The 20,173-nt window shown below is 41.1% G+C and overlaps 1 protein-coding gene across 15 annotated transcripts in view; it reads left to right on the top strand.

Annotated features, from left to right (window-relative positions):
• TCF7 (transcription factor 7) overlaps nucleotides 1–20,173 on the top strand; it is a 150,634-nt gene that overhangs the window by 127,099 nt on the left and 3,362 nt on the right. For 5 of the 15 annotated variants that reach the window (XM_072990148.2, XM_078385727.1, XM_078385730.1 and 2 more), the window contains 4 exons: nucleotides 58–165; nucleotides 7,710–7,802; nucleotides 15,324–15,372; nucleotides 16,273–16,345. In XM_072990148.2, coding sequence (XP_072846249.2) covers nucleotides 58–165; nucleotides 7,710–7,802; nucleotides 15,324–15,372; nucleotides 16,273–16,345 — 323 coding nt within the window. Of the gene's footprint in view, nucleotides 1–57; nucleotides 166–6,174; nucleotides 7,646–7,709; nucleotides 7,803–15,323; nucleotides 15,373–16,272; nucleotides 16,346–20,173 lie in introns of those variants that run through there. The other 10 variants (XM_072990151.2, XM_072990150.2, XM_078385735.1 and 7 more) reach the window with 4 other exon arrangements.

Below are 20,173 nucleotides of genomic sequence, written 5' to 3'. Positions count from 1 at the left end.
ATCAGAGTGCTAGTACTAGAGGGTGACTTAAGAAGTTTTCTCTGGTTTCCATTGCAGTGGCATGCACTGTCGCGAGAGGAACAGGCCAAGTACTATGAGCTGGCTCGCAAGGAAAGGCAGCTTCACATGCAGCTCTATCCAGGCTGGTCTGCAAGAGATAATTATGTGAGTACTGTGGCTCTTTGGTGGCAGAATTTGGATAAAATGGCTAGGGGTGTATTTACACTAATGAAATGAATCAAGTGATGGACTGTTTTTTTTTTCCATTTGGTTTAAAGTCAAGTGGTTTGGGGGTCAGTGTGTGCATCCTCTTGGAAAACTTTAAATCCATTTTAAAACTGTGTTGTATATCGGTTGAGGGCGCTACACAGGCTTTTAGAATCTTTGCATTTGAGGCTTTGTCTTGCACCCTCCTTTGCAGTGGCTGCCTTTCACAGCTGCTACTGCTGAGGTATTATTTTTTATTATTTTTATTTTTTGCAATCTAGCGTAACACTAGCACAGAATGACAGATAGAAAACATAAAAATAAAACAAAGCAGCCTAACACAAATGCACGGAGACATAAAGACACACACACAGAGAGAGAGAGAGAGAGAGAGAGAGAGAGAGTTCCCAACCTTGGGCCCCCAGGCATTCTTCGACTAAAACTCCCAGAAGCCTTCATCACTAGTTGTGCTAGCCCAGATTTCCGGGAGTTGTAGTCAAAGAACATCTGGGGACCCAAGGTTGGGAATCACTGGACTAGATGGACTAGACTTGCAAAGGAGGAAGACATGGTGCTACCTCTGAAACTGACCAAAGACATTGATTAGGCTTGCAAAGGTAGGAAGAACACAGAGGGGGGGGGGTGGAGAAGGGGAGAACTCATGGAAGGCACACCAGTGAGTAGCAAGCCTTATAGAAACAATTTACACCAACAGAGGCATTTATGCATGTCAAAATTCAAAATAAATCAAGTTCACAATCAATTTAAAATAAAAGACCCTCTCACAGCTGTACAAAATATTTCATTTTCCAACCAAAAACCTTGCTTCCCAGGAAAAACAATCTGTGCTTCCTCCATGTGCATTGTGTAGTCGCCTTTCTAAAAATATATTTCAAGCATGCTGTACATCAAAACATTTTCCCCCACATGTAACCATGCTCTAGGACATTTTTTTTCCTTTCAGACTATCTCAAGTTTACTTCTCCAGCTGAGCCCTCAAATTGTTCTTAGTGTCTTGTCTCATGTATAGTACACAGACAAAGCAAATTCAGTGATAAGACAGGGAGGAGGGACTTCTGGCTAGATTATATGAGATAAAGGAATATTATGTTAGTAGTTTCAATGAAATAGCCGTGTTAGTCTATACAGCATTTCAGATCAAAAAAGCAAAACAAGAAGAGGGGAAAAAGTTGCAGCACCTTGAAGAATAACTCCTAATGTGAGGACTTAATCCACAAAAGGTCACGGTAAAATATAGCCGTTAGCCTGTAAGGTGCCACAGTATTATTATTATTATTATTATTATTATTATTATTATTATTATTATTATTATTATTATTATTATTATTATTATTATTATTATTATTATTATTATTATTATTATTATTATTATTATTATTATTATGCTTTGTCTGATAGGAATATCATGTACATGTTCTCAGGTCCATTATTGCCATTATATTGATAAAACAACAAACAACGCTGAGAGAGAACTGTGATCCTGGAAGTTCTGTTCAATGTGAATAAGACCCTCTGTATGTTTGGTGGTGCTAGTGGCTTTTCTCTTCTGCCCTGTTCTCTCTGACACTGGCATCACCTTCTCACAATACCTTATGCTGTTGACACATGGGAAAAATCCAACTTCAGACAAAGAGTTGGTCAAGCAACAATGCCAGTGTTTGTTTTAGACTGAGCTTTTTGAAATTGGCTGTACAGGAAAATACTGAAAAGGGGTAAACACAGGCAGATGGTGGTTCAGTGGCTATTCTGATAAGCTAAACAAAATGTTTTAAAGTGAGAACTGATGCAACAGATTTTTATGGAGATACATTGTTTCTTTTTCTTCTCTTTCCTTTCTTATGACATGCCTTTCCTAGTTGATTTCCCACCTTCTTCACTTTTTAAAACTTTTTCTTCATTTATTCCCTTTTTTGTCAATGTTTCTCCTTGATATTTGTATTTCTTCTTCTAAGTCCAGCCATTTTTGTACTTGATCATCTTAGTTCTTTCGACCTTTTGCATCTTTATTGTCTTACTCTCCTCTGGTGTCTATGCTTTTTGCTATAACCCTGCTGTTATTAATCCTATCCCAACAAAACTCTTTTGATTGTGTTTCCGTTTCTAAGAGTTGTCATGCTTTCCTCTTATTTTATATTCTGAAACTACTTTCCTTGTCTAGACATCTGAACGTCTATGAAGAAAAATGAGGGGAACCCCCCCTGCTCCTGGTTTCCATCTCCCAAAAAAAAAACCCTGTCTACCATAAGACTAAGGTGTTGATCTTCTATATACGTAACACCCATATTGATGTTAGAATTCTTAATTATTGGTGGAAATTAACTTGTTAGAAGTATTCTCCCTGGAGAATGCAGTCTGTCGGTTTTATCTTTTGGTTAGGGTTATCATGCATCTACCTACCCATATTACTATTGCAACATCCAGTTTGTCCCCCCCTCTTGGGATGATGCAGTGTGTCATATTTTCCCACCATTCATACTGATTTCACATCTTGTGTTTACTGGATACCACCTTTGTGGCCATAGTGCATCCTGATCTCGTTTGTGCAGGGTGGAAAAGGCACAAAATAATTAGCCATGTCCCACAGCGCCAGCCCTGTTCTTAGTTAAGATGAGCAACTGCACATACCTGCTGACAATAACTCTCATGCTCATATCCATGCACTGTTGACTAACTCAAGCTATTGAATGGTACTGATTTCCTTTAACGTCTTCTTTTTTTTTTCTTTTTTCTTTTTTTTGCCAGTCCAGTGTGGCCTTTCAGAGGCTGTTGGACTACAATTCAACCATTTACTATTAGCTAATTAGGGCTGGTGGGAATTGTAGTCTAAAAGACCTCACTTTGCCCAACCTGATTTTACAGTGTGCAATTTTAATTCATTCTCAGTCCAGAGAGGGACGTGGTGGCGCTGTGGGCTAAACTGCAGAAGCCTGTGCTGCAGAGTCAGAAGACCAAGCAGTCGTAAGATCAAATCCACGTGACGGAGTGAGCGCCCTAGCGGTTCGAAAACATTCAAATGCGAGTAGATTAATAGGGACCACCTCGGTGGGAAGGTAACAGCGTTCCGTGTCTAAGTCGCACTGGCCATGTGACCACGGAAGATTGTCTTCGGACAAAACGCTGGCTCTATGGCTTGGAAACGGGGATGAGCACCGCCCCCTAGAGTCGAACACGACTGGACAAAAAATGTCAAGGGGAACCTTTACCTTTACCTACCTCAGTCCAGAAGAAAGGTCAGGCTCAAACTAAATGATTAATTCACATAGCTTGTAGTCAAAAGCAGTGCTTGTTTAAGTTGAGAACTACATTTGGTTGTCCTAGCATGAGTTTTTCTCACCTCCATCTGTTTCAGATGAGCTCTTTTTTTTGTAAACACTGACTTAAATTGTAAATCTGATTGTTCAGGCACACTGCTCTGATGAAATGCCATCATTTGAGGACACCTCTGCTAATAAGCAGTAAATATGCATTCCTCAGCAACCTGGCTTCCCAGGATGGCTTGAACATTTCTAGCAAGGGGAGCCAGCTGGCAGGCACTTTCAACTGACAAAAGAGAAGAGAGCAGAAGGACAGTCTTCTTCTACCATCCCTTCAGCTGTGGAAGGACTCACAGTCGCAGCGGTGACCCAAAGTTAAGCTCAAGCAGTATACATTTGGAGGAACTGAGTTTACACCTTGGCGTGTTTCACCAGAATCATTTATAGAACTAAATAAGGAAAGGTGGTCAGTTCTGGTTTCCTGTGAGTTGAAATGTATCTGAAAAGAAGTCCCACTAGTTAGATAGGTAGGATGGTGCTGAGATGGGCCAGTAACCTGATTTTGCATTGAGAGGATCTCACTTTGCTGACCAGTGCTATGCGCAGCTCTTCCGTATCTCCCCAGTGGTGCACAAATGCTAGGTAGTTCAGCACGCAGTCTAGACACAAAGGCCTCTGGATTCAAACCTTGTCATTTCCCATGAAACTTTTTCACACGAGAGGCATAGGAAAGACAGACCTTTGCCTCAGAGCAACCAGGTTAGCAGTTTGGACATGTTCACTACAAGGTAGTTCCAGAGCTTGGAGAAAAGTTAATGTTTTGGACTACAATTCCAGCAATCCCTGGCCAGTGATGTGGTGTGGGGGGGGGCAGGAGGATACCACCTTTCTGGATTACATTCCCAGCCAGGACATGTGCTGGTAGGAAGGTTGGGGAAACTGTAGTCACAAAAACACCCTTTTGTCAACGTATGGGTAGTTTATCAGCATGCCCTCCCCGTCTTCTGCTTACTACATAGGCAGAGGAGCCCCTGACATGTATAGAAGCAGCCTATACCCAGGCAAAATGCAATATGCCAGAAGCCTAGAAGCAGCTGCTTTAGGAATCTCTCACCCTGCCCACTGTGAATGCTAAGTCCCATCCTTGAAAGGAGGAGGCTGAAGAAGAGGACTAGGAGTTGGAAGGGAGGTCAGCTTCTGTGATGTGAAGCAGGGCACATTCCTGCTGCCTGGAGCTTTCCATTTATTCTCAGATGGTGAAGAATTACATTTAAAAGTTTGCAGGACAAAAAGAGCAACACCACAGGTAGGTAGCTCGGATCAGATTTCTTAAAGAAAAATTAAGCTAGAATTCATTTGAGAGCAAAGGGAAGTGCTTTAGATAAACAACTGGAGGATTAGAGATCTCAGTCTTTCACGACAAACGCTTTGCATAAACAGCTCATGGGTTTCCAATCATGTCAATACATGTTTATTGTTTAAATAGTCCAAGATTTCAATAGCAATATCCCGTGCCATCTTCATCAGGGAAAGCAAGGTATTAGCTAAAACAAAGCTAACCTTAAATACCACAAAGTACAATCAAAACCATCTGGGTAAACATTCAGATCATACTCGGGCAAATTAACATTAAAGAGCTAGTACCCCACACTAGCCAGTATTATATGAGGGCAACCCGTCAAGTCTATCCAGTTTACACAACAAAGGCTTCCAGCAAGCACTCTCTGTTGACGGAATGTGTCTCAAGTTTTATCAAGAGATCCTCAATAATGATTCTATCTCAGAACTGACTGGGTCTAGCCAATAATACCTCTACCAACTGATATCTTGTCTTCCCTGACAAAGATGGCGCAGGATATTGCCATCGAAAGCTTGGACTATTTGAACAACAAACAGGTATTGACATGACTGGAAATCTGTGAGCTGTTTATGTAAACTGAAGGATTGAAACACATTTCTTTACTAATGGCTGAGGAAAACAGCAGACCAGGAGCTGTATCCAGGGGGGAAAATGGGAGGGGGCAAGAATGCTAAAGCACAAACCTAAGTTGTATTTAGAGAATCGGAAGAAAGGCTTAATTAATTAATTAAGAGGTGGTCTTGTGTTTTCCTGGCTACTGTTCTCAGAGACTATCCTTGTAGCTCTCTATGGTCAGTTACATCTTGACTTTTCTGTTGATCTTTTAAGGACTGAAAGGTTGTTGCCTTGAAGATCTACTTAGGTTTGACTCTTTAAAAAATATTATTTAAGTCCCCAAGTAAGTGGAAGTTTATTAGCAGCCAATTTACAGAGAAAGAAGTTAATGTCCAATAGGGAAGTTGGACAGTAGATTAATTTACATGTTACAGGGGATACAAAACAACTTGAGAGCTAAGTTCCATGTAACTCAGCAAGACTTCTTTCAAAGCGAACAAGAACACAACTTTTAACAGCATGACTACAACTCTGAGCAAAACTGCTTCGGAAGAAGTCACCTTAAAGAAAAATTGGAGTCATTAAGACTAGTTTGGGCTAGAGGAAATGCAGAACATTTGTAATGGCCTGTTTATAAGGGACTGGAACCAAGTCCACATATTAAAACACACTGGAATTTGCTAGGGATCTAGAAGAAGTTGCCTTTTGAAGGTGCAAGGAAGCTTCTTCTCCTTCCCAATCCATGAAACTAACCTTCCTGTTAAACCTCTCCTGAAGGTTACAACTCTACCTTGGAAGAGTATGGGAACAGAGTATAAAGAGCTGCTGCTGGATGAAGAATTACTCAATATCCTAAGAAGTTAGTTTTGTTTTCTTTATGTGCAATCCCATATGTAGCTGCTCACAGGTACCTGGGGCTTGGTTGTAAAATTGCAGCCTTAAGGGAGCTCACAGGAATGAAGTTCCCAATACGTTCTTTTCTGTAACAGACCCCCGTGCTTCATTCCCACAATGCTGAGGAGCTTCTCCCCAACTCCAAATATCTGGATTTTTGAGGAGCCACCGATGGCAGCAGAGGAGAGGAAGGGCAGGGTTCCTTCTCTGAACTTCATTCAGTTAACTTCTCTCAGGATCCTAGTCATTGTGATTCTTCAAGCATGAGGAATAACTGTGGCTTCATTATGTATATCAGTGAATCTGGGGATCTGATTGTTCATCAGACTGACAGAATACAGATAAATGATGTAAAAATGATTCAGTTCTTTTGTTTTGAAAGAATGGTTTCTGATTGAAATAATTTCCCCACATTCTAGACTATCACAGCTCCTCTAAGCATATCAGCTCTATTTTGAAAGAAGTTTATTTCCTTAATTCTCTATGTAACATGTACCGTCTGCTCAGTGATGACTTCAGAATTTTCCAGGTTTTTTTTTTAAAAGTTCATCCTTGGAAGGATGAAATTTAGAAAGCAACCATCATAATTAGTGGTCTCTGTTGCAGATGTCAAATAGTGGTTATAATACAGTATTTGTTTCTGAATCTGTATAGATACAAGTAGTAGGCCTACTGAACCTGGGAAGACTTAATTGATTTTTATTGGAAAAACTGAATTGTGAGAAGTCTTTGAAGCACCAGATCAATTCAATTTTAATATGTCTTCATTTCAAGTTTCATGGTTTCTGGTACCATGCACCATGAAATGAGTTAACTTATCTATAGCAAATAAGCAAAAATGTACTATAGGTAAAACTGAACTTTTATTTCTTAGGGACCAAGTTATTTGTTGTAGCCTCCAGGATCATTGACTATATTTTACATTGTTTCATTTAATAATTCTGAAGAAAAATATATTTGCATTCAACCAACTGCATTTCTATGACGGTGTGCTTTTTTAGTCCGAGTCAAGGGCTGATTCAGATGGGACACAAGCCCACAAAAGTGAGTTACCCACACAGGATCCTGCACACAACCCAGTCACTGTTTAAAAGGGCCTTCAGACACATAGTGGTCCCAATGTTTCGCATTCACATGCAAGCCTGACTCCCAAATTGACCAGAGGCAAATGCCCAGGGAAAAGGACATCTCTTAAGTTTGCTTCCATTCTGCAGGCCTGTTGGCTTCAAAGATAATTCTTTTAGCAACACAAGTAACTGAATTAATCCATTAAATGAAAAATCCTATGAAATCCTCCAGTGCTATTTTTCCTGCGTACATTCTGATGTGCTCATGAACTTATGTGGTGCCTTTTTTTTGTCCCATGATCTTCACAGCTTCTATTTTAACACCTTTTTTTTTTACCCTTTGCTCTTCAGTCTTCTTCAGGCTCTTCATCCCGTGATCACACAAAGTTTAACTCAGGGCCCCTGGAATTCAGCAGCACTTCGGGGCCGGTTTCTGCGGCAAGGGTAAGCGAATTCTGCAGCAAATGTCCTTCTGCATTACGGCAGTGAAAGCCTGTAACCATCTGCCACTCATGCATCCACCTAACTTAGCGTTGGCTGCAGAATTCCAGGAGCCCTGGGCTTTTCCATGGCCACAGAATTGCTCATTGGCTGTGGAATTTGTCAATTTGGTGGGACAGTCCATAGGCAGTGTGTGGGTTTTCCTAGTGGATAACATATTCTTCAGAGGAAGTGGGTGGCCATTCCATGTGAACAGTTTCCTTTCTAGTGTAATAACTAGGAATGATACACTTGGCATCAAGTCAGTTCCAAATTACGGCAACCTTCCTAGAAGTTTTCCTTGTACAGTCAGATGTTGTGTATCTGTCCATCCTTCTGTGGCACTCTGAGACCACGGAGCTTGCTCACAGCCATGCAGGTAGTAGGATACCTAAGCCCCTAAGCCACTTATGCTCCAGTTGATCTTGTCTGGCCCGTTTCATGGGAAGCACAGGGGAGATTCAAACTCCTGCCCCCTGAACTCACAGCCAGGCACTCCATTCCACAGAGCCATAAAAGCTCTTCTTAGAGTACTAGATATTTGAAAAGTTGTCATTGCCCTTGAAGCCTTGGCAGTCAGAAATGGTGGCACCAGCTCTCCAGGTATCCTCCTCTGTATGTGGCACTGAAGGAACAGTAAACAGTGGGCAGCCATTTTGAATTCTCGGTAACTTGAGAATTGTGACTTCTGGGTATCACTACCTTACTTAACATTGACCTTGGGAGCCTGGGTTGAGCTCCTGTGTACTTGCTGATGTACTTATAGGTACATGAGTACATCAGCATGAGTACCTGAGTACCTCTCCCAGCCTCACATTTTACATATACAGTGGTGCCTCGCTTAGTGATTGCTTCGTTTAACGACGAAATCGCTTAGCGATGACTTTTTCTGAGCGTTTTTACGCTTCGTTTAATGATGGTCCCTATGAGCGATTTTTGCTTAGCAATGGTTGGGACCATGCTTCGCATAGCGATTACATTTTGGGTCCCCTGTTTCGCTTAACGATGGTTTAAACAGCCTCATGTTTGCTGTTTTTTAAATGTTTTTCTGTTATTTATAAAGTTAAAGTTTACTGATTAAAATGTTTGAAATCGTAAAGTGCACTTAATAAACCCTTTGTTAACCAAATTTGACTTTGTTCTGACTCTTTTTAAATTTGTTGTTGTGTTTTTCCCCCCATTGAGATGCATTGAATAGGTTTCAATGCATTTCAGTTGGGGAACTGCGTTTCACTTAGCGATGTTTCCTATGGCAATTTTCGCTTAAGGACAGCAATTTGTTCCTATTGGAACGGATTATCCGGTTTTCAATGCATTTCAATGGGAAACCGCATTTCGCTTAGCGATAAAATCGCTTAGCAGCATTTTTTTTACCAATTAACATTGTTAAGCGAGGCACCACTGTATATATTTCTGTCCCATTATAAAAGAATTGCAGTTAGAACTGTAGGGTCTCTCCAATAGTCAGGGGGACATCTGTGACCCAGGGATTTCACATTGGCCTTGGATAGGTGGAAATGAACATTTAGAAATAAAAGGAAGCTATTTCAGTGAAAACGTACATGGCTCTCCCAAGCAGTAGGCCCTCACTAACTAAATGACTGTGACTGAAGTGCTGCAGGGATCAGTAGGTTTTAATTAGATGGAGGAGTAGAAATGAAAGACTATCATGTTGCACAAGAAATGGCAGGGTCTTCTGATTTTGGTAAGCTGTTGCACAAATAATACAAGCACTACTGCCCGGGTGCATCAGACGTGGAGATCCATCCTGTGCCCTACAGTGGCAAACTTCCACAGAGGTTCTGGGGCATTGGCTGCTGCCTGTTTTTTGCCCCCAGCAATGGGTAATGATCATGGGTTACAAATGGTTGTGTCTGTTTTGTAAAATTGGTACAGTTGTCCTTCCCTAGAATGTTGTCTTCATTTGGCTTTTGCTTATGATTTGCTCTTAGATAGCAGACTGTGTGTGCTTATGATTGACAGCTGGTGGCATCGTAGCCTGCTTTCATCACCCTTTTTTCTTCCTACATTCTACTCTCTCCCAGCCTCACATTTTACAAATTAACTAGATAAACCTCTGCAGTTTTCTGCCTCCATCAGGAAGGCACAAGGAAAAGCTGTCAGAGGGTTCATCAGCATCCCTGGCACTGGAAATGCATATACAGGTCTACCTACCCACTATCTTTCACAGTATTTATGTATCCTTGCTATCACATTCCTTTCTATCTATTGCTAAGCCTGTCCCTGGGGATGACAGCTACCATAAGCATAAGAGCCAGTGCCCTATTTCGAACAATGGCAGACCATAAAGTCCCACCAGTGTTGCTAACACAAGATCATGCTTCTTGTGCAAGCACTGCTGATGGCTTTTGGATGATGAGTTTTCTAGATGTCAGTGTTAGTTGCACAATGACACTTGTGCAAATGGCATGATCGTGCATTATTACCTTGGCAGAACTTTCTATTCAGGGTGCTTAACAGGATTGTGGCCAAGGATTCTAGGATAATTGTTCTATTGATCCAATGGAAGGAGGCTGGCATTGGGCCCTCTTGCCTACTAATGTTTCCCTCTTGTTGAAGCAGCTGGGATAAGAAGCCTTCTTGGACTGGCAAACACTGGTACCCGAGAAACAAAAGTTTTGATGTGTCTTCTCCAGACCATGAAAAGATTCTTTTTTGGACTGAATTTCTAGATCACCAAATGGGAAATGGAACATTTTCTTCCCAAGCTTTGGTCTTCTAACTTGCCTGATACTGACAGTCAGGCACCCACCACATTTCTTAAGCCTGTGTACTTAATGCAAGGCTATAAGCACCACCTGAGCATTGCATCTTTGAACCTCGTCATTATGCTTCCTGAGTCAGTCATTGATAGAATAGCATGACCTACAACAAGGGTGTTTCAGGAGAAGGAGGCTAGTCAACTGTCCTATTATCCCTGAATTTCTCTGTGCAGGTCAGCTCCAAACCTATTTTTGCTGCACATATGAACCTGCAGTTGATGAGAACAAGCCAATAAAGAGTTGGGGAGAAAAACTGCCAAAGGGAAAGGCAGCTCATATGCTGCCAATTGTGCCCTCTGGATTTGATTTGTCCAGAAGAACCACACATCCAAGATCACCAAGAGGCAGTTGAAGCAGAATACGTAGAGCTGTCCTTAAAACCTGGGTCAAAGAGGTTGCACATCATGCAAGTTAAAATCTGACCTTTGACATGTACCAGGCTTCTTGATACAGAGAAGCATCAAAACAAAATTATGCTGATGGGGCATGTGCTTGTTTGCCCTGGTTTTCAATAATGGATTGAGAAGCAGGCCCAAGCTTGTAGGCAGTGCCCTGTCACCACGTAGTCCTAAAATTAAGTTTGCACTGTTTAAGATTAAGCTTGCACTTCCACCAACAAACACATTGACATTTGTAAGAATGTCCTCACATACATGGTTTTTCCTTTACACAGAGATGCAGTTTTGTGTCACATGCAAGTTTGTAACAACCACCAACATTGTTGTCTAATTGTGATGCCAGGCAGCTGGGCACTTACTAGGCCTCCTTCTGCAAACATGATCAGTGCTGTATGGAAAGAAGTGTAGGGAAAGACAATCTGGTTTGATTTTTGCCTGCTTTCATCAAGGAAGTGGCCTTTGTGTCTCCGTAATGACAAACACATTTAAATGCCGTTTGAACTCAAAAATGGAACAGCTTTTGTTTTGTCCAAGATCACAGTCTCTTTTCAGGAATTTAAACAAAGGCTGCAGCTTCAAACACATTTACTGCAGAGTAAGTTGAACTCAGAATCTGAGTAAAATCCTCTTGGTAATAGGATGCCCAAACTTGCAAGATGTATGACCTTTTAAAGGAATAATTTCAATTCCTGTTCCCAAAGTGGTGAACAGGATATAACAAATGTTAGTCTAAGAGATACAAACCAACCAACCTGACTTCAGATTTGGGGCATACACCTTCAGCTGTAATAGCTTGTTTCAAATTATTCTTCATTCAAGGAAAATTGCATGTTGGTTTTTTTGTTTACATTGTCATGATAAAAATTGTATGTGTATAGAGTGTTAAAATAGTTAAGGGGGTAAAGAATATGCAATCCTGAAAATGTATAATGTGCTTTAAAATTCACTGTGAAATAATTTGTTTCAGCCAAGTCTAGTAGCAACGTTACTGTGCATAAAAGTTGCCTTACAAATGCTTTTCATGGCTGACAGTTCAGCATGGAAAGCCCAGAGAAAGATCGAACTGAAAGTGTATTGAAATACATAAATTTTTGCAATGTGTTGACATGACAGATGGTGTTTTAGGTACTGCTCTTCTTTATTTTACTAAACCCTTGAAGTTTCAACCTACTGTATTTAAATTACAGGCAGTGCAGACCACTGGGTTCTAACCCTTTTAAAAGGAAAAAGTGTGCTGTCATATACCACCCCATAGCACTTAAAGCACTTTCTGAGCAGTTTACAATGTAATTATGCAAGGAACACTTTGCTCCCCAGTGAGCTGGCTACTCAATTTACTGACTTTGAAAGGATAGAAAGCTGAGCCAATCAGAGCTGGCTACCTGGAACTAAACTAAGGTTATGAGCACAGTCTTGGCTGCAGTACTGCAGTTTAACCACTTCATTAAGAGGCTCCTTTAGTCAAAATAACTGCTTGTCATAATGGCACCTTGCCAGATTCTAAGTTACAGACATTTAATGTTACGCAAGATGCAAAAACAACAGAAATTCCTTCGATAAAATATTGGTGCATCAGGCCTTTGTACCTCTAGGTCCAGAAAAAAAAGATTCCTCTAGGTCCAGAAAAAAAAGATTCCTGGTAGTTGATGATGGGGAGATATGCTGATAGTTGATAATGGGGAGATAAGGGGATAAATAACAGCCAGAAATGATAGCTAGGGCAAGAAGCAAAGGATTCTAGGGGAGCATCATTAGAGGGGGAAAATCTACTTGGGGGCTGGGGTAAGATTTTGTTTACTGTACGCTAATGTGATTTTTATATTTCTTATGCTTAATCTATTAATGACATAGACTGCTATGTTAGCGGTCCCCAGCCCTGGGCCTCCAGATGTTCTTGGACTACAACTCCCAGGAGCCTTCACCACCACCTCTGCTGGCCAGGATTTCTGGGAGTTGAAGTCCAAGAATATCTGGAGGCCCAAGGTTGGGGACCACTGTGTAGCTATGTGATTAATAGAGCAATGCTATGTAAGACATTTACATAGATGTGACTTAATTCAGAGTTAACCTAAGAGTATGCCTCATTATTTCACTCTTAAGCACCATATCAATTTTGTTAAGAGCATTTTAAAAGTTTGTTAAAAGTATTTACTTATATTGCCAGTTAGTTTAAGTTTTTCTAGTTAATCTTCTAAAACATAGTATTAAGTTTTTATAGTTACATTTTGGATACTAATAAAAAGACAATATAGCACATTTATATCTCCTTGCATATTCCTGTTCAATAAAAAGAAGAAAAACAGATTTTCTTGAATATTCCACATGAAAGTTAAAGGACCTTAAGAAGAAGTAAATTGTACAAGGGTGCAAAATAGTCCTCTGGGGAATACTGAACTTTTGGGATAAATGCCAGCTATGATGAACTCTGGCTTCTGATTTTTCCCTGGAGGTCTGTACATTTCCGTAGGATTCTTAGGGAGATGTTCAGGCAACAGACTCCCTGACCTGAAAACAGTGCTTTTCACCAAAGGTAATTTTTATAATGGTAGTTACTCCATGTGCTACTTCTGAAATTTTCATTCTCTTAGTTTGTAATTTTGTCTCCAGCCCATGAGCTCACACCTTACCCACCTCTCTCTGGATTAAGCAAGAGTTTCAGTACATCTATAACCTTCAGCTGTAGGTAGCCTCCACAGATGCAACCAGTGCCTCAGCACCACATACGTTTATGATCTTTCTGGGAGGGCAGTCCCCATCCATACAAAAAATGAAACTTTGCCCGTGTGTACCTCAGTCTAGGATGTTGCACTGTGGTGGCAGCACATGCACATATTCCTCACGGGCCATTCTGAGATACTTGCTTCATAGAAATACTGGTTCAGTGCAAAGCCCAGGGTCTTTCACGGTTATTCATTTTGAATTACAGAAAAGACTTCAGCCATTTTTCACACAACGTAGACCCTTATCAGTTCTTTGACCAAATGTAGGAAAGTTGAGGGCCATTAGGGCCAAGGGCCAAGCTACCTTTCCACAGTTCAGTAAATATTTTGTTTTACAAGGCATAAAAACATATTTAGGTCTTTTGTGTTTCTGAGTAGATCTCTGTGCAAGTGAATATGAGAAAGGACCAAGCTTCATGTCAGTTCAATCAAAAGGGGGACAAAATCTAATGTATGTTTATTAAATAATGACTGAAATCCTGCTGCTTAGCTTAGCAAGTCACACTAAAGTAGACCCATTAATCAGTGGGAATTTGGTGACTCTTTTGTAAGTTCCATTGATTCAATGTGCATACGTTAGTTTAATTTGATACACTAAGGAACAGGATTTTAACCAATATGAGCAAGTGTACAGAGGATATTTCTGATTATAAGGAACTTTTTAGGGTACTGGAGTATGGCCCATATTGCTGGCTGGTTCTTTTCGTTGTATCTGCAGTAGGGCAGCAGCCTTGCTCATGAGAAACAAACCCTCTAGTACTACTGGGAAGAAAGGTGGGGACAGAATAGGTCTGCATGATGAATAAAGTGCATCTGCACTGTAAGCTAAAAAAAACCTTTAAGGTTGTTAGAGACCACATCTCTCTCAGTATGCTTATCGCCCATTGATATTTGCAATCTTCATTCAACAGGCATTGCTCTTGGTCACAACAAAAAGGCCATGAGTCACTAATGTGGCAAATGATCATGAATTATTAGCAGACCAGTCTCTTTGTACAAGAAAAATATTCTCAACATAACCAAATGAATAATCAATGATAAGTGATGTGGCACTGTGTAATTTTACATTAACACATTCCAGTTTTTACTGAAGTGGTAACTTCTTTATATTCTTGAGGTTCTAGGTTCTTGTCTCTGAAATTACACAAACCATTGCTTTCCAGATGTATGTCTGACTTGCTAGTTGATCTCAAGGTCTTGTAGGCTGAGCACCAAGCTTAATAGAGTACTGAATTATGGGATGTCCTTCTAAGGTTGGAAGCACTGGGATGTCAGTCCCCACAGCAGTCCTTTTAGTAAAGTACTAAGACACAGATATATTGTTAAATTGGCCATCAATGATTTAGCCTTTGGGCCAAGTTATAACCCCTGGGTGAGAAAGTGTTATCCATCTCTCTCATGCATGCTAATTTCTAATTAGTTCTGGAGTGGCTGGACATGCAACAATCCACTGGGGAAAATGGGGACTCTGGAGCTCTACTTCTAATTACCTCACTAGAATCATTCTCTAGATAAACTGGTTGTTTCTAAGTTCATGTCATGATTTGTGTTCTTTCTCCCCTTCCTCTCCCCTTTTAATTCTAGGGGAAAAAGAAACGGCGGACAAGAGAAAAGCAGCAGGACTCCAATTCAGGTAAATCCACTGGTGCAAAATCCAGCACACTATCTAGTCATTGTCATTTTGTTTATTTTTGTTAGAGGATTATCTGAGGTAGCCAAACAATAGCTATAATCCATGGTTTAACATGACTGCAGTAATCCATGTCCACACTAATAATACCTCAATTTTCAATACAAACAGGTATCTGTGTTATAAGTTCTAATGTGTTTCATGTCGTGAGATGTAACAGCTATTTCTTCTAGCTTTGCCATGCTCTGCAATTTTATCTCCTCTCTGCTCTTCTGTAACATTAGCAACAGATCAGTTAAGAGGAAAAGATGATATAGTCCCTTCCTCTTGCCTTATGCATTTATTGTGTTTGTAGCACATTTAGCATCCTCAGTCACCAATTTCTCTATAAAATATGTAGACATCAAAAGTTCAGCAGCTTCTAGAATACACCGCAATTCCCCTCCTTCAACAAGTACTTCTTCATATGGGTTGTTTTCAAACATAACTAAAGCCAAATATTTCTTAAAGCAAGCTTAACATTGGCAGTGGCTTTTGAAAGGATTTTCTCAAGTCTGAGAGACAAAAGCAATTGGGAGACTGAAGAGCAGCCCAAATGAAAGTCAAGTAATAATGATCAAAAACGTATTGTGCTTGTAATAGCAACCTAAGATTGTCTCAGCTGCTGCATTCCTGGCCCCGCTGGTTGATAAGATTTTGATATTTGCCTAACACACACTTTGTTCTAGGCAAAATGCCAATGCCAGCAGAAATATGGTGCTGAAGAACTGGTTATTTTGGTGGCCTGTTTAGTTTTGTCTCCAGCAGCTCAACTGATGTTGCATCTTTTCTTCTTCCTCCTGCTCTTGCTGCTGTTTTGTGCCTCTGCCTTGCCCATTCTCCGCCCGCATGCTTCTTGTTCAGATCCTGCCTCTCCTAAGAAATGCAGAGCTCGCTTTGGCCTCAACCAACAAATGGACTGGTGCGGCCCATGCAGGTGTGTATCTGAAACCTTTGCTTTCTAGGCTTATTCTTTAGCTTACAGGTCATGTCTTTCTGTGTGGTTTTTATTGTTCATGCATCATTTCAGCAGCTGCTCTTGATCCTAACACTACTAATAGCTCTCCTTAGGCTTGATCTTTATAGCCTGCCTAGGTTTTCCATGGGTTCTGCCTGCTTTGAGTGTTGCCTTCTAATGCTTCCTCCTTCTAAAATAGAAACACAAAATGTGTAGTTGTTACTTATAGTATTTAGAGCTTTATATATAGCTACCAAGAAAGCAAAAGACCTTACAGTTTTTAAAGCCCTGATAAGGGGTTCCAAATGGAATTAACCTACAATTCTGTGCCATCTCCCTTCACCACTTCTCAGATACAAGAACAGATGCCCAAAATGGGAGAGTTTTTGTTATATGTGGTGGTTGAAGATCCTGAAATATCAAATTTCCCCATCATATGGAGATTATCTTCTTCAGTCTGTCACTCTCTACACATGGAGAGCTATGAAGGAAGAGGGCAACCGTAGTGTTCTTCCCCTTCTTCAAAAGTTCAGAAAAGTCATTTTAAAAACATTTAAATAAGGCTTTGCTTTCTAGCAAAACAGGTGATGCCATGTATACATATTGGCTCTTGTCTGTAAGCAGTGGCAAGCAATGAGATGGTCTGTAAAGGGAACAGCTGTTCTTACACTATAGAGCGGGATAACAAATGTCAAGGGGCTAGAGCCTGAATATTTGCCTCCAGCTTCACTCTGGACCATGCTGGGTCACTGGTTATTTTTGGCCTTTTTAAAAAAAGTTGTTTACTTTTTTGTTAGATTGTAGTGATATGGCGGTGCTACAGGTTAAGCCGCAAAGCCTCTGGGCTGCAAGGTCAAAAGACCAGCAGTTCGAATCCATGCAATGGAGCGAGCTCCCATTGCTTGTCCCAGCTCCTGCCAACCTAGCAGTTCAAGAGCATGTAAAAATGCAAGTAGATAAATAGGGACCACCACGGTGGGAAGGTAATGGCGTTCCGTGTCTAGTCGCGCTGGCCACATGACCATGGAAACTGTATTCGGACAAACGCTGGCCCTACAGCTTGGAAACTGGGATGAGCACCGCCCCCTATAGTCAGACAAATTGTCAAGGGGAACCTTTACTAGGAACCTCCAGCTGCCAAAGAGAAAAACAAAGAGCACTAAAGTAATATGAAGTATTTCCCAGTGTCAGATGGAGATTGTAAAACTTTTCTCTTACTCAAGCACAGATAGTAGTTTTGTGCAATACAACAGGACATCTCGGACCAGTTTACTGTCACTGTAGCCCATGCCCATGCAACATCCCTAACATTGTAGGCTGCAGTGGTACAACAATGAATGTACTCATTCCATTATACAGGCAAAACATACCATGATCTCGGCTCACTCTACCTATAAATCCCCAAATGATATTAATTGAATGAGCACTGTAGATCAAGACAGACTCAGGCAATTAACTCCTGTGTGACAACTGGTCAAGAACCTGATCATGACTGAGGTTTAGAGCAGCAACTGAGTTGATGCAAAAGGAATTACATGTATGGGTTTGTGACTGCTCAAGCTTTTGACTCCAGAATGGCTCATTTGGAAGCTGCAAAACTGAGGAATAAATTAAAATGGATTGTCCACCAAATTCAGCACCCTACAGATCTTGCAGGATAGCTTTGTACCATTTCAAAGTATTGCTTCTTCTCCTGTGTATTTACCCCATGCTCTGAGCTCATCAACACTGATGAGCAAGTCTGAGCATCCCCACAAACAGATACAGTGGTGCCTCACAAGACGAGCGCTTCGTTTAATGATGAAATCGCAAATGCGATCACAAAATGATGTTTCCTATGGGGTTTTTTCACTTTGCGATGATCGGTTACCTGCTTCGCTAACCGATTATCGCAAAATGAAGATTTTTGCACAGCTGATCAGCTGTTTCAAAATGGCCACCGGGTAAAAAAAATGGCCACCCGCTGTTTTCTGGGACGGATTCCTCGCTGCACAGGCAGCGAAAATGGCCGCGCTATGGAGGATGTTCGCTGGACAGTGAGTTTCAAGCCCATAGGAACGCATTAATCAGGTTTTAATGCGTTTCTATGAGCTTTTTAAAATCGCTTTACGATGTTGTCGTTCTACAGCGATTTCGCTGGAACGAATTAACATTGTAATGCGAGGCACCACTGTATATGGTAGATAACCACATGGGAAAAGGTTGTTTTTCAAAGGAAATCACATCCATGAGAGACTCATCTGATAGTAAAATTTACTTCTTCACACAAGGCAAGCAGATATTATTCTCCCAACCTCACAGTTAACCAGCTAACACCCTCACAGTTAGTTTTCTGTTTTAAATATAACTACCTTGCACCCTGGAATTTTAAAAGGATTTATTACTTACTACCGTTTTCCCCCAAAAAATAAGATAAGGTATTATATTAATTTTTGCTTCAAAAAATTTGGGCTTATTTTTCAGGGGATGTTTAATTTTTTTCACCTATAACAATCTACATTTGTCCAAATATAGTCATGTCATCTTCTGGCCGCTGCACAATGGTGGAGGTCTGGGTTTCACTTAACTGGGCCTTGTTTTGGAGGTAGGGTTTATATTTTGAGCATCCTGAAAAATCCTACTAAGGATTATTTTCAGGTTAGGTCTTATTTTCAGGGAAATGGGTATTACTATGATCCTCTAGTTTTCTTCCATTTTATGATAGTTTTAATGCTTGCGCCACCCTTAATTATTCATTCAAATAGAATAAATACTTCTGTCACCACATGGGAACAAACAAAGCACTCCATGCTGTTTCCTTAGTGAAGACTACAAGTCTGAGAGCTTCTGGCTGTTCTTCAAGGGTGCCAAAACCAGCAGGACACATTAGAAAAACTGTCCACAGTTTCAGAGAGCTTCTTTCACCCCGCCACTACCAGCTGCTTCCACACACACAGACCCAAAAATATTTATGCCATTAACATAGGCTAATGTTTCCATCACTGAATAAGTTAATTAGATGTTTTTTAGCCATAAGTGCTGGAGCACGTCTTGTAGCTGCTTTCCAAAATGCTTCTAAAGCTCTTGCAAAATACATGCCTAATTCCCCATAGTGCGGATGCAGCTCTTGTAACTTGCTGCAATCATGGAATGGGACTACAGCACACAGTGGGTAGAGCTAGTGATACTAAATGGCTTCTTAGTTGTGCTAAAGTAATACAGCTGAATTCAAAAAGACTGCTGTAGGCAGAAATATCCAGAGTATGGAGGATGCCTTCAAGTGCTGCAGTTATTTACTTAACAAATAAGAAAACCACCTCTTGATACTCATTTACTTACAGAAAATAACAATTTCAGTGTACAAGTGTACATTGCTGGCCACTGTAATTTTCTTCAGGCCTATGACCTCATATGTGACTCTCTGCTACACAGTGGTGCTCCTCATAACTATTTGCGTAATCACTTCTAAGATTACAGGTTGGGAAGGTGATAAATGTAGCAGCATCCCAACTTATGTACAGTGGTGCCTCGCATAACGACGAATCCGCATAGCGATCCCTTTTCCGGGATCGCTAACGCGGAGGCATAGCGTCGGTCCCTATGGAAAAAACTCGCTTACCGAAGATGGTTGCCAGGAAGGAGCCGCCGCAAGAGTGATGCGGGGCCGCACTGGCCGGGGAGGAACGCTTTCCCTCTTCCTCCTCCTCCTCCTCCCTCTCCTGCCGCTGATGGGGAGAAACACAGGCAGGCAGGCAGGCAGATGGAGGGAGGGAAACGGCGCACGCTTGCTCGCTCACCCGCCACCCCCCGCTTTCCCTCTTCCTCCTC

Source organism: Pogona vitticeps, chromosome 2 (assembly GCF_051106095.1).
Source record: "Pogona vitticeps strain Pit_001003342236 chromosome 2, PviZW2.1, whole genome shotgun sequence".
Classification (NCBI taxonomy): Eukaryota; Metazoa; Chordata; class Lepidosauria; order Squamata; family Agamidae; genus Pogona; species Pogona vitticeps.
Note: the sequence above shows the minus strand (reverse complement) of the source record. Positions and strands in the feature narration are given on the sequence as shown.